Source organism: Sapajus apella, unplaced genomic scaffold, assembly GCF_009761245.1.
Source record: "Sapajus apella isolate SASKATOON/1434 unplaced genomic scaffold, GSC_monkey_1.0 scaffold45, whole genome shotgun sequence".
NCBI lineage: Eukaryota > Metazoa > Chordata > Mammalia > Primates > Cebidae > Sapajus > Sapajus apella.
This window is the reverse complement of record NW_022436985.1, coordinates 15135987-15150369: the sequence shown is the minus strand read 5'-3', so window position 1 is coordinate 15150369 and position 14383 is coordinate 15135987. Positions and strand designations below refer to the sequence as shown.

The window sequence follows — 14383 nt, the reverse complement described above, 5'->3', positions numbered from 1 at the left end:
ACAATGAGATTTGATTTCAGAAAAATGCAAATGAAGGCAGCTGGGGTAGAAATCATCCAAAATGCAAAATAATCAGTGGGTTGGGAAACCTAGAAAGCAGCAGCATAAGAGTGTCTGGCAGGAGAGTAATGGAACAAAGAATACGCAATGACAATGTGCTGTCTCAGTCCAAATGGCTGGTGACAGGTATAGGGAGAAATGGCTTGTCAAGGAGTTGCACTGCAACACAGTCTTCTTCCATGTCCATAAACATTTTTGGAGATGATGTGGGAAAGTAAACAAAAATAAGCTTAGACATTTGGGCCTTGGTTTCTTCAGCTGTTAGAAAAAGAATTATATTCGTGGCTTCTAAGTTTCCCCAGCTTAACCTTCTGTGGTTCTAAGAGAAAGAGAGGTTGGGAGAAAATACATGCTTAAGGAGGTTCACCGTGTGCAGCACTTCTCAAGATTTTTAGGAAAAGAAGACAGAATGAAACACATAGCTTGAAAATATGTTTTCAAATAGATTTCCAATTGACAGGGCTGCATGCGGAATTCACCTTCAACAACAGTATTTTCTTCCAATATGGATGCTGGGCTAAATTAACGTAAAATCTGATAGTTATTTGCTTACAAAAATTCTCTCTACTAACTATTTATTTAAATAAAAGCTCTTTAAAGTATTGTGTTTTTTTTAAGTTTATAAAAATCTAATTGCCTTAAAGTGATCAGAAGTGTATCCATTGTACAGGTAGGATCTGCATTAAAGAGTTCCCGCTGTATCTGGAGATGGCGCTGTGAGAAACAGACCGGCCCCGTTGGTTGGTCTGTTGATCCTTCGAATCACTCTCTTGCTCAGGCTGTCACACTTTCATTCCCTTGAGGTTCATTTCCTTAGGTAATTTCTTTCATCTCACCTACTTTCACTGACCTAGGTCCCCAACAAATAAGCAATTAAAGGGTGGGGCAATTTTATTTTCTGCCTTAATAGATTCATTTTTGTTGGTAGGAAATATAGTTCATCCTGCCAGGTAAGTGCAGAAAGAAAACGCCATGCCCCACACAGCAGCCTCTGGAGAGTTTCCTAGTTTCCTTTCTCTCTCTCTCTCTCTCTCATTCTCTCCCTCTCTTTCTTGCTTTCTCACTTGGCCACCTCCCACCTGCACCACTTTGTCTGTCGGACTAGCCTCATGATGGAAGGGGTTACAATGCAGCACGCATGGAATGACAACATTTTAATGAATTGATAAATCACCATTTTCACTGCTCAGAGACAACCAAGATATTTGCTCTTTTTACATGACTTCCAAACATTCCAAATGTGCCCACGATGGTGAAATGCTGTGGAAGAAGACAATGTGAGGCATGATGTGCAAATCATCTTCCAAAATCACACTAGGAAAACCTGTCAGGGCACCCAGGTCAGGACCACTTCTGCTGCTGCCCGTTTACACGGAGGAGAAAACCAACAACATCCACCCATATTGAAAGGAGGAAGGCAAACCTGTTTCTGATGTGCACAAGAAAAGTTGTACATCTGCAGCTTGGGCTCATGGCTAAAAAAGATGGTAACAGAGAAATAGGATTTCTGAAGGGAGACTTAGAACCCACAGAGAGCTACATAAGATTAAGGATTCCTGAGCTGCACTACTGTTCTGGTGCTTTGTTCTCTTCTACACAACTGCCACTGCATGCTGCTGCTAACAGCGTGAGCTGTACTTCACGATGCTGCCTTCCATACCAGTCTTCCTCCTTGACATGCACACCCCACAGAGACCCAGCTTTGGGGGATGGCCTATGATCTTGAACCTGGCACAAAATCTTTGGGGTCTCCTGACTGTGGTCTGAGGCTTACTCAAGCCATGGAAATGAATTAGGCCATGTCACTCCCTGCCTAAGACCTGGCAGTGCCTTCCTGTGATATTTAAAACAAAATCTGAACTCTGCCTGACACAGCTGTGCACTGATGTGGCCTCCGTGCCCCACTCTGGCCTTGCACTCAAATGGACCAGCCACACTGTCCATCTTCCTGCTCCTTAAACACAGCATCCTAGTTTCTGCTTTCACTTTGGCTCCTCCTTCTGTCTGGATGCTCTTCCCCTACAGTCCTCACCTTCAGGTCTCAGCGCTAATGCCACCTTCCCAGCGAGGTCTTCCCTGACCACAGTTTCTAAAGATGCCCCACCCCGGCCCTTTATGTCACATTATTCTGTTTAATTCTTTACATCCTTCTCGCTCTGAATACATTTGTTTGTTCATTTGCTCTCTCTCCCCTGTCTTTGAGGACAGGGACCTTGTCTGTCTTGTTCTCCTATGCCTGGAACAATGCTTAACACACGTTTTTGCTGAATGAAAGGATAAATGTGTACCTGGACACTGGGAGAAGCATTAGAGCAGGGGTCCGCAACCCCCAGGCAATGGACTGGTATGAGAATCTAATGATAAATGTTACGTATTTGAATCATCCTGAAACCATGCCCCCATCGATGGAAAAATTATCTTCCATGAAACTGGTCTCTGGTGCCATAAAGACTGAAGACTACTGCATTACAGCACAGTAGTAAAAAGGTGACCTTTGGAGTCCAGGAGCCTACATTTAATCCCCTCTTCAGTCACATAAAACTGTCACATAAATCCAAATGTCTTTGGACAGGTTACATAACCACTTTTCTGTTTTCTCACCTATCAAATGAGAAAAACAGCAGTACTACCTTGTAGGGGCATTATCAATGACTTTTTTTTTTTTTTTTTTTTTTTTGAGACAGAGTCTTGCTGTGTCACCCAGGCTGGAGTACAGTGGCACAATCTCAACTCACTGCAACCTCCACCTCCCAGATTCAAACAATTCTCTGTCTCAGCCTCCCAAGTAGCTGGGACTACAGGCACATGTCACCATGCCTGGCTAATTTTGTTGTTGTTTTTGAGACAGAGTTTCACTCTTATTGACCAGGCTGGAGTGCAATGGCAAGATCCTGGCTCATGGCAACCTACACTTCCAGGATTCAAATGATTCTCCTGCCTCAACCTCCCAAGTGGTTGAGATTACAGGCATGAGCCACCATACCTGGCTAATTTTGTATTTTTAGTAGAGATGGGGTTTCACCATGTTGGTCAGGCTGGTCTTAAACTCCCAACCTCAAGTGATGTGCCCATCTCGGCCTCCCAAAGTGCTGGGACTACAGGCGTGAACCACTACACCTGTCCCTAATTTTGTTTTTTAATAGAGACTAGATTTCACCATGTTGGCCAGGCTGGTCTCAGCTCTTGACCTCAAGCATCTGCCCGCCCCTGCCTCCCAAAGTGCTAGGATTACAATTACAGATGTGAGCCACTGTGCCCAGCCTATCAATGACTGTTAAAGTACTTAATGAAGAGCTGGTATGCAGTTAGTACTCAATAATTGTTTCATTTTACTATTGTTGTTATTGTTGTGATTATCATATTCTTGCCAAAGTTCATGACCCATTATTGCATGATTTACTTGACATCTTTTTATGTAAAGTTTGGTCCAATCATAATACATTGTGGCTTCTACTTTCTGGTCCAACATGTAAGGAGCTTAGAAGTCATCACTTCTATCTTCACAATAAGAAAAAGCTGAACAAATTGAACATCAACAACTCTTCTTCTATCCTCTAAAGAATTAAGATCACAAGATAAACTGTTGCCTCAAAAACTAGAGACGGGCAATGCACAGCTGGCTGACCAGAATCACAGCTTACCAGAAGCACAAGGCCAAGAGCAGAAAGCAGCCCGCAGCGAGAGCCTGTCCAGGCAGGAACTCTTTAAACTGTAACTGATGAGTTGCTGGAGGCTCAGTGTGGACATCTTGAGAGTTAAAAACTCCAAGAGTGTCTAGTCCTTAAAGGCCCAATACTTTCATGAATTTTACCTCTAAAACCCCTACCAAACTCTCACTATGAAGATCTAAGAAAAGTCCCCTGTTCTTCCCACAAGTGGAGGAGAAAATGAATCATTTTGAAATACACCCGGAGCTCTCTGTTCTCCTTAACAAGCCCTGTCCTCGAGAGAAACTATTTTACCAGAGCCTAACCAACTGAGTTTACCAAACCCTAATCAACCTGGGGGGAGGAAAATACTCAACCCAGGCACAAAAAAGACTGAGACCTAGTCATAGAATGCTGACTCTATAGAATGCTTCTCCTCTTCCCCCACCTTATCACCACACAGGGCTCCAGTATAACTGCAAGGCATTACAACTGAAAGAACTGAAAGACTTAGACCCTATTCAAGAAGAAGTATCTAGGAAAACCCAGGCAATAAGCGAGATAAAAGCAAGGACTCTAGAGGAAATGTTAGCCTCTGCCACAACAGCTACAGCAAATAACAGCCTAATCCCTAGCCAGATAAACATAAAAACCTCACAATAAAGGCCTATTTACCATAAACTCCAATAAACACAGCCTAATGCCTAGCCAGATAAACATAAAATCTCACACTAAAGGCCTATTTACCTCAATTCCTTTCACCCAGTACATCATGTGCAGCTTTGAACAAAAAAATTACAAAGCATGCTAAAAGGCAAAGGCACAATCTAAAAAGCCAAAGCGAACATCAGAACCAGACTCACTTATGGCAGAGATGTTGAAATTATCAGAACAGGATTTTAAACAACTATGATTAAAATGCTAAGGGCTCTAATGGAAAAGTGGACAACATTCAGAAACAGATGGGCAATGAAGGCAGACAGAAACTTAAAGAATGAAACGGAAGCACTAGAAGTTAAAACTCTGTAGCAAACGGCAAATACCTTTGATGGGCTCATCAGCAGACTAGAAGTGGCTGAGGAAACAATCAGTAAGCTTGAAGCTATATTAATTGAAACTTTCCAAACTGAAATGAAAAGAGAAAGGATGGAAATAATAAAAAATAAATCTATGGAAATAATAAAAAATAATTTAAAAAAATCTATGCTGTGGGACAATTATCAAAGGTGTAACATGGGCAGTGGGAATCCCAGAAGGAGAATAAAAAAAGGAACAGGCTGGGCTGGGTGTGGTGGCTCATGCCTGTAATCCTAGCACTTTGGGAGGCTGAGGTGGGTGGATCACAAGGTCAGGAGTTCGAGACCAGCCTGGCCAAAATGGTGAAACTCCATCTCCACTAAAAAAAAAAAAAAAAAAAAAATGAAAATTAGCCAGGCATGGTGGCTGGTGACTATAGTCCCAGCTACTTGGAAGGCTGAGGCAGAAGAATCACCCGAACCCAGGAGGCAGAGGTCGCAGTGAGCCAAGATCATGCCACTGCACTTCAGCCTGGGCAACAGAGACTCCATCTCAAAAACAACAACAACAAACAAACAAAAGGAACAGCCTGGGTGTAGTGGCTCATGGCTGTAATCCCATCACTTTGGGAGGCCGAGGCAGGCGGATCATGTGAAGCCAGGAGTTCGAGACCCACCTGGCCAACATGGTGAAGCCCTGTCTTTACTAAAAATGTAAAAATTAGCTGGATATGGTGGTGGCTGAGGCATGAGAATCTCTTGAACCTGGGAGGTGGAGGTTGCAGAGATCACGCCACTGCCGGCCCAGGCAAAGCAAGACTCTGTCTCAAAAAAAAAAAAAAAAAAAGAAAGAAAGAAAATATTTCAGTAATAATGGCTGAGAGTTTTCTGAATTAATGACAAGCACCAAACCACAGTCCAGGAAATTCAAAAAATCCCAAGCAGGATACATACCAAAAAAACCCTACACTTAGGCATTATCATACTCAAACTGCAGAAAATCAAAGATGAAGAGAAAATCTTCAAAGAAGCAAGAGCGGAAAAAATATCTCCTCACCTAGACAGGAGTGAGAAGAATTATACCAGACTCCTCTTTAGAAACCATGCAAACAAGGAGAGTGAAATACAAGATTTAAGTGTTGAAAGAGAAAAACCCACCCACCTAGAATTCTGTACCCAGCAAAATTATTCTTCGAAAATAAAGTAGAAATAAAGACTCTCAAGCTTGGTGTAGTGCTAAATGCCTATAATCCTAGCTACTAGGAAGGCTGAGGTGTGAGGGGCACTTAAGCCCAGGAGTTCAAGGCTGCAGTGAGCCATGATCGCACCACTGCACTCCAGCCTCGATGACAGAGCAAGACCCTGTCTCTTAAAGAAAAAGAAAAAAAAAAAAAAAGACTTTCTCAGACAAACCAAAATTGAGGGGATTTGTCACTAGCATACCTGCCTTGCAAAAAATGGTAAAAGGTTGTATTCCTAGGTATTTTATTCTCTTTGTAGTAATTATGAATGGGAGTTCACTCATGATTTGGCTCTCTCTTTGTCTATTGGTGTATAGGAATGCTTGCAATTTTTTGCACATTGATTTTGTATCCTGAGACTTTGCTGTATTTGCTTATCAGCTTAAGGAGATTTTAGGCTGAGACAATGGGGTCTCCTAAACATACAATCATGTCATCTGCAAACAGGGACAATTTGACGTCCTCTCTTCCTATTTGAACACACTTTATTTCTTCTCTTGCCTGATGGCCCTGGCCAGAACTTCCAATTAAGACTATGTTGAATAGGAGTGGTGAGAGAGGGCGTCCTTGTCTAGTGCCAGTTTTCAAAGGGAATGCTTCCAGCTTTTGCCCATTCAGTATGATACTGCCTGTGGGTTTGTCATAAATAGCTTTTGTTATTTTGAGATATGATCCATCAATACCTAGTTTATCAAGAGTTTTTAGCAAAGAGCTGCTGAATTTTGTCGAAGGCCTTCTCTGCATCTATTGAGATAATCATGTGGTTTTTGTCATTGGTTCTGTTTATATGGTGGATTACATTTATAGATTTGTGGATGTTGAACCAGCCTTGCATATCCCTGGGATGAAGGTGACTTGATTGTGATGGATAAGCTTTTTGATATGCTGTAAAAGGAGCTCTTCAGAGAGAAGAAAAATTATATCAGAAACCCAGATATACATATGGATAAGTGAAGGTAAAATAGAAATTTTAATTTTCTTATTCTTAATCTAACACATAACAGTTTGTTCAAAATAATAATAGTAACAATTTGTTTAGTGATTATAGCTTATGGATAAGTAAAATGAATGACAACAATGTCATAAGAGATAGGAGGGGGAAATTGGGAATACTCTGTTATAAGGTACTTGCACTACTGCAGATTACCATTATGAAGCGGTATAGTGTGATTTGAAAGTGGGTTTAGATTAGTTGTAAATGTATATTCTAAATTCTAGGGAAATCCATAAAAATTCTTTAAAAAGAAGTATAATTGGTATGCTAAAAGGAGAGAGAAATAGGCTTATACAAAATGGTCCATTAAGACCACATAAAAATAGAAAAAGAGTAGAATACACAAATAAAAAGTAAGAAAAAGAGCAGCAAATGGAAAACAGAAACTTGGTAGATATTGATCCAACTATATCAATAATTGGTAACTTGGTAGATACTAGTCCAACTATATCAGTTAAAAGACAGAGACTATCAGAGAGGATTTAAAAAACAAAACAAAACAAAAAAACAAGACTCGACTCTATGTTATTTAGAAATCACACTGTAGTACATCACATAAGAATATGCAATGGGTGGCCTGATTCAGGAGACAGGGGTTTCAGTCTGTCCATCCAGTCACTAGCTGTGTGAACTTTGAGAAGTCACTGGTATTCTCTGTTTACTCCTCTATAAAATATGAGAATTTAGGCTGAATCCCTTTAGTTCTCTTCCAGCTCTCAATCCAATGCCTCATTACCATGATCTGATGAGGAATTATGCAGAGTAGGCTGAAGCATCTAGCAGGTGCTTTTGGTTGGTCTGGGTCTGTGAGAGACCCAGAGGCAGCCAGCAGGAGTAGATGCATGAGTGTGACAGCACAAATCCGAATCTTGGCCCTTGCTTCTGAAAACTTAACTCTTGGAGAACAGGAATCTCTTATCTGGGTCCATATTTGACTTGGAGCAAATTATAAGGAAGTTGCAAGCAGTCTTTAGGCTGACTTCATCCTACTGGTAAGGAAGGAGGATGGACCAGAGAGGAACTCAGGGGGTCTCTGCTGAATGCAAGGGTTCAGGGGGACAGAGGACTTTACAGCTCCTTGTCAGACATTCCTGCCCCATCATCATCTTTCTTTTTTTTGCCTTCTTGAGATGGAGTTTCACTCTGTGGCCCAGGCTGGAGTGCAGTGGCAAGATCTTGTCTTACTGCAACCTCCACTTCCTGGGTTCAAATGATTCTCCTGGCTCAGCCTCCCAAATAGATAGGACTACAGGCATGCACCACCATGCCCGGCTAATTTTTGTATTTTTAGAAGAGACGTGGTTTTATCATTTTGGCCAGGCTGCTCTTGAACTCCTGACCACAGGTGATCTACCTGCCTCAGCCTCACTAAGTGTTGGGATTATAGGTATGAGAGACCACACCCAGCCCATCACCATCTTTTTAGACTAAAAGTATCTCCACTTTTCCCACTATCACCCCTCAGCCCCATACACACATCTTCTATAGAAGAAAAAGAAAACGATTTAAAATGTTTAAGTTTCAACTTTAAGAACACTGTTCTTAATGATCAAGGTCTTATTTATAGCATCTAGCAAAAGCCCTGCTGATCCCAAACTGAGACAACTATGGCATGACTTGTCCATTTTGGTCAATGGCATGACCATTCGGGTGAAGGAGGGAAGAGAGAGAATCTTTAAAGCTATCTTTAAAACCCCCTGGATTATCAAAGGGAAACCAAATCAATGACTGCATTAAGTCAGGGTTATAAGTCACCATCCTACACTGGCAGAGCATAGCATTTTAACACTTCCCCAGGTTGTTCTTCTCACAGGGTTAAGTGGTTTCGAGCAACTGTTCTAGACAGTGACTAGTTCTAGTTCTGTTCTAGTTCTCTCCCACTGACACAGTTCTGCATGTATGGAAACTGGCCCTATGCTGATGTTACAAATGCCTTTCATCTAGGTCTAAAGTGACATTGTTATACAACCCCAAGCCCATGAAGCACTGAAACTTCCACTGGGAAGCTGGGGATTCTAATAACCTACTAGACAGAAAAGCTCCATGAAGGCGAGGGTTGTGACTCCTGGCTCATTGTTATTCTCACCGTGCCTTCTCAGTGCCTGCCACATAGTAGGTGCTCAATAAATATTTGTTGAATGAATTTTTAAAAATCCATTACAAATATGGGCCTTGAAAAAGTATGCATAGTTCAAATTTGACGGTTTCTAAAACTACATTTTAAAGCTGTTCATTTATTTTTTATTTTCCTAACAATCACTAATTGTTTTTTATATGATAGATATTAACATACAGAAACCAAGTAAACAATATATCAATTCTCATAAAAGAGAAGGGGAGAACAATATTCACCAAGTGCTTCTATAAGCTTGACACTTTTTATTCATTATTTAATCCTCCCAACAACTCTGTGAGGCAAAGATTATTATCGCCCCCTTGCAGATAAAGGAACTGAAACTTGCAGAAAGGCCCGTATCTAGCAAATGTCAGGGCCAAGCATTTATTCCAGGACCTGGGTATTTCCATCTATAGTGTACTTTCTCCCTAAAATAAATTTAATAGCACAGTCTAAATTCTGTTATGTGGTGTTTTGTTAAGAAAACATAGGTTTTCAGATTTTGAGTTATAAACAAATAATTTCATGAGGAAAAGAAAAATCAGAGTTTTAGGCTTCAGTTACAAGCTATTTATCTTGGAAAAAGTTCCAACAGACACATTTTATAACGACATGAGTGTGTCTTTGGAGGCTATAAAGAATGGACTGCTTGCACACAATATATGAAAATTATCCAGTTAGGTCCTAAATGTCATCTAGGACCTAAGTCAATTATTATTTTGAAAGCACAACACTGGAATAAGATGGTTGAAGTCAAAATAAAGTACACATAGTTCACACTGCCAGTGGTGAACAAAAGACCATGAAACCAGGAAGCTGCCAACTACTTCCTAGTACATAATAGCTTATTTCCTGGGACCCTCGTACTAATTCCTGACTGTGCTTGAATTACAAGCAGTATATATACACACCACCAGTTGCGTCCCCTAACTGATCCATTGTGTTATATCCTATGTGCTTTATGAAAAGTCACACTGTATGAGAGAAGCCTAAAACAAGGAAATGAATTCTGAACTACAAGAGCACTTAGAGAAATACGCGGCATCAGGTTATCTTATAGGAATGGGGGGCCCATGGCAGAGGTGGCCACATGAGCTGTGTGTCTGAGGGCCACAGGGAAGCTCCTGGGTCACCTGTTTCCCTGGACTTTAGAGCACTTTTGGCAGTCACTATTCCTTCCCAGTGGGTAAATGCATGGGGCCTGGAATCATCTGCACTCATATGTGGGCAGAAAGTTTGAAAACAAGTTGTTCTCACCCAGATTAGGAATTGGGAAAACAAGAGATCCATGACCAAACCAAAAGTACCCAAGGAAAGTACCCAAGGAGGTGGGGAATGGTTTGGGACTCCAATAGCGCTAAAGAATATGGCCTAATCCTAGGGCAGTGATGGCCGCCTCTTACATTTTTATAGCTCCTTGCCATTTTCATTGATTTTACAACAACCCTGAGGATGAAGTTTTATTCTTATTTTTACAGAAAAGAAACTGTAAAGGTTTTTCTCAACTGTAAAGTTGAGGAAGTGATTCACAGCCAGCAGCCATCAGAGTAAAATCCCTGAGTCTTCAAACTTCAGATGGAATAGTCTTTCCACCATGACCTTGCAGGGCAACCTCAGTATTAGGTTTTGTAAGAGCAGTGACTTGGAGTCAGGCTGGCCTGCAGTTGCCTACCCCCGAATGTACTATTTTGTAGGCGTATAATTTGGGCAGGTTCTTTAACTTCATTGAATCTCATTCTCCTCATCTGTAAAATGGACACACATGTAACATCTAGCTCACAGGGCTACTACGTGGATCAAATACTATATGCACATCAGTGTGCTCATCACAGAACTGGGCCCCTGGTTAGGGCTAGACATGTGTTGAGGCTTTCAGGGTATGTTCACAGCATGGGCTCTGGATAGAGGAGTCTCCTTTCCCCTCTGTAGTTCAGCATACCTTAGGGCACAAACATTTTACTGTATCTAAAAACTACCAAGAGATAAAAACGGGACAGACTGGGCGTGCTTGGGGCCTGAACACTGAGCCTAGGATGGGGGTGGAGAGGTGTCAGCCCATCTTTCCCCTCCTCCCATGCTGTCATCTGCACTGGGTCCCCAACACAGAGAGGACCCTCCATCCCCACCTGGAAAGCCATGGAGTTGGCGACAGCCAGAAATATCCTCAGAGGCAGCTTGGCCTTGTAGGACCTGTGGCTCCACAAGCGATGGGCACCAGCTGTCACACCCAGGGCGGTCAGGAGGAAGCAGAAGTAGGCTGCAAAACACAAGCGGGGACAAGGTCAACAACGGTCCCTGAGGTTTCAAACAGCCCCCATGCTTTTTCTCTCCTGAACAGGGGCACACGTGAAACGGTGTCAGGGGTGGAATCTGTAACATGAAAAATCAATGACTTGAGAGGAGACAGCCTTCTTACTGATTTGTAGTATCCTAGTAGCAGGCGGAAGCAGAGAACTTTCTTCAGCAAACTTTGACCTTTGAATATTTTTCCCTATATCAAACAAATCTTTTATTTGCTAATGTTTCTTGCCAGTCTTAATGCAAAGTCACAACCGTGTCAATGTACATTCACAATTCAATTTCACCCGTACGCTATCGGCACAGCAGAGACTGAGCTGTACTCTTAATTGGCACCTATGCCAGGGTAAGTTTTATGTGAAAAGCATATTTCTAAGTGGCAGTGCCCATTATCGGTGTCAATATACACCGATATATTGACAAGAGAGCACAATATTACATTTTCCAGAGGTGTTTGACTGATCTTGATCTCAATCTATATTTATATGGTTCTAAAAACAAGATTTACCCTTAACTGTAAGATTAAGAGGTCCCTGAATACATGTGGTTTTCATGGACATGACAAACCATTCCTTACTTGAAAGATTAAAAGCAGAAAACAACAATCTGCCCACAAATCACAGAAAGCAGCAGTAAATAAAAAGCTCTGGCGTCCTTTGTTATTGTAACTTAACCTTGGTCATGAGTCCATGAAATGGACAGTCATTTTCCATGTCATCCCTGACCTTTTTGTCTCTACTAACAATTTTTTTCAACTGTCAAGTAGTTAGGGAACAAGTAAAATCTAGAATGGAAAAATTCAATGTGATTCTATTTTGCCAGTAGGCTGAATCTTGGGTCCAATAAAATTAATTCCAAAACTCCATGAAAAACATTGGCTAAAAAAGGATGACTCTAATCCACATTTCCCAGTCAGGCCTTTATCACAGACACTGCCTTGTCCTTTTAGGAATCTCCAGTAATTTAGGGACCACTTGCATGGTTGTCTGTCCATCCCTACGGCACTGACAGTGGCTCAAGGCAGTGCCTGTACTGTGCAGTGGTGGCTGCTGCTTTCCCATGGTCTTCCAACTGGAATTTGGCCATGTGACCTGGCCCTGGCCTAACATAGTGCCTCATCTTCCTGGACATGAGAATAAACACCTGAGCCAATCCTTTTCCCTCTTCAGGCTCAAAGCTGAAGCTGTATTTACCAAAGATTACATACTACCCAGCTGAAGAAACCTGATAATATGATAGCAAATCTTGAGGCCAAGAAAGTGAGGCACGAAGACAATGAAGAGGCTCACAAGAGCCAAACCTGCTTTGAGCCACTGGTTGCTGACCAGGAGCTCTGTCATTCTTCTTTTGATCCTGGGAGCCTCCACAGTATGTCCTAGTTACTAGAGCTAACAAACTCTGTTTCCTTGCTTAAACTAGCTTGTACTGGATTTCTGATGCTTAAATTCTGCCAAAGCTCTTGGGAGGAAACCAACCCTTTGGTCATGACCCAAATGAGGAAAAACCACAAAAACCCTAGGCTGAATGTGAAGACTTATCAGCTGTCCCATTAACAGGATTCAGTTTTCCTATTCTGACAGTGCTAATTCTCTGCTTTTAATTTCTCTTCTATGATCTTTGTGGAGACTCATATTCAAACAAGTGTTCAGATGGATGCTGAGTAGCTAACTCTGAGGTAATGAAATATTCAGACACGGAACTGGTGACTTTGAGGGGATAAAAGGAGTAATGGGCAATGTCAAATACTTTACCAAGCAGCTCATACCATACAGAGAAAGGTGCTGAATCGACAGAAAACAGAATCACAAGATGACAGAACTGTAAGCAACAAACAAGTATGGCAGTCTGAATGCAAACGAGAGTCATTAATTCCAGTTAGCTCAAGCAAAAAAACAAAAGCAGGGATTAAAAAATGTACAAAGCAGCCTAGAGAACTCAGGGATGGTCTGCAAGATAGGCTATGCTGCCTGTAAGATGGTCCATGTGCTTGCTCCCCATCTCCTGGCATGCATGGCCTTGTGTAGTCTCTTCCTTATTAGTAGCTTGCTTCTAGCCAAAAGAATATAGCAATATTGAGGGAATGTCAGTTCCACGATTAGTTTACAAAAGATTGTGACTTCTGTTTTGCTAGCAGATTCTCTCTTGAGCTGGCTTTGATAAAGTAAGCTTCCATGCTGGGGAGGCCCATGTGGCAAAGAATTGAGGGTTCCTCCAGCCAACAGCCAGTAAGGAAATGAAGTCCCCAGTCCAACAGCCCTCAAGGAACCAAATCCTACCAACAACTACGTGAGTGAGCTTGGAAGGAGATCCTTCCTCAGTCGAGCCTTCAGGCAAGACTGCAGCCCTGACCAACACACTGTAGCCTCATGAGAGATCTTGGGGCAGAGGATCCAGCTAAGCTGTACCTGGATTCCTACCCCACAAACACTGTAAGAAAATAAATATATTTTGTTTTACACTGCTAGATTTGGGGGTAATTTGTTATGCAATGATAGATAACTTTAATATAAGACATAAGCAGGAACCTTCCCTTCATGGAAGGAAGGTACATCTTAAATCCTGATTGCAAAATAGTTTACCATCTATAGGGAAAGAAAGCAGGCTGGTGTTGCATGGGGTAGGGGGTGGAGGCAAGGGGAAGGGGGAGTGACTGCTAATGGGTTTATTGTACAACTATCCCTACATTTATTTTAAGGATAAAATAAACTTTTTATCGCTAAAATAAATTTTTTATCCCACGGAGCTCAGAACTGGGAGTTTAACAGGAGTTTGAAAAGTAAGTTTTGTTTTGTTTTTTAAATTTATTTTAGGGATAGTTGCACAATTCTGCAAATATACTAAAATGACTTGTATACATTAAGTAGGTGAGTTGCACAGTATATGAGTCATAGCTCCAAAACCCATTATTTAAAAAAAAATTACTGAATTCCCATTGGATTTTGTTATTATATATATTTTCTTAAAATAAAATAGACCCATCACAAAGCAGAACGAAGCAATCAAAAACCAAC

General features: G+C 41.5%; 1 protein-coding gene across 1 annotated transcript in view; it reads right to left on the bottom strand.

Moving 5' to 3' along the window:
* SCD5 (stearoyl-CoA desaturase 5) overlaps positions 1-14383 on the bottom strand; it is a 171579-nt gene that overhangs the window by 68649 nt on the left and 88547 nt on the right. The window contains exon 2 of the mRNA XM_032239780.1: positions 11201-11331. Within this exon, the coding sequence (XP_032095671.1) occupies positions 11201-11331 (131 nt within the window). The remainder of the gene's footprint in view (positions 1-11200; positions 11332-14383) is intronic.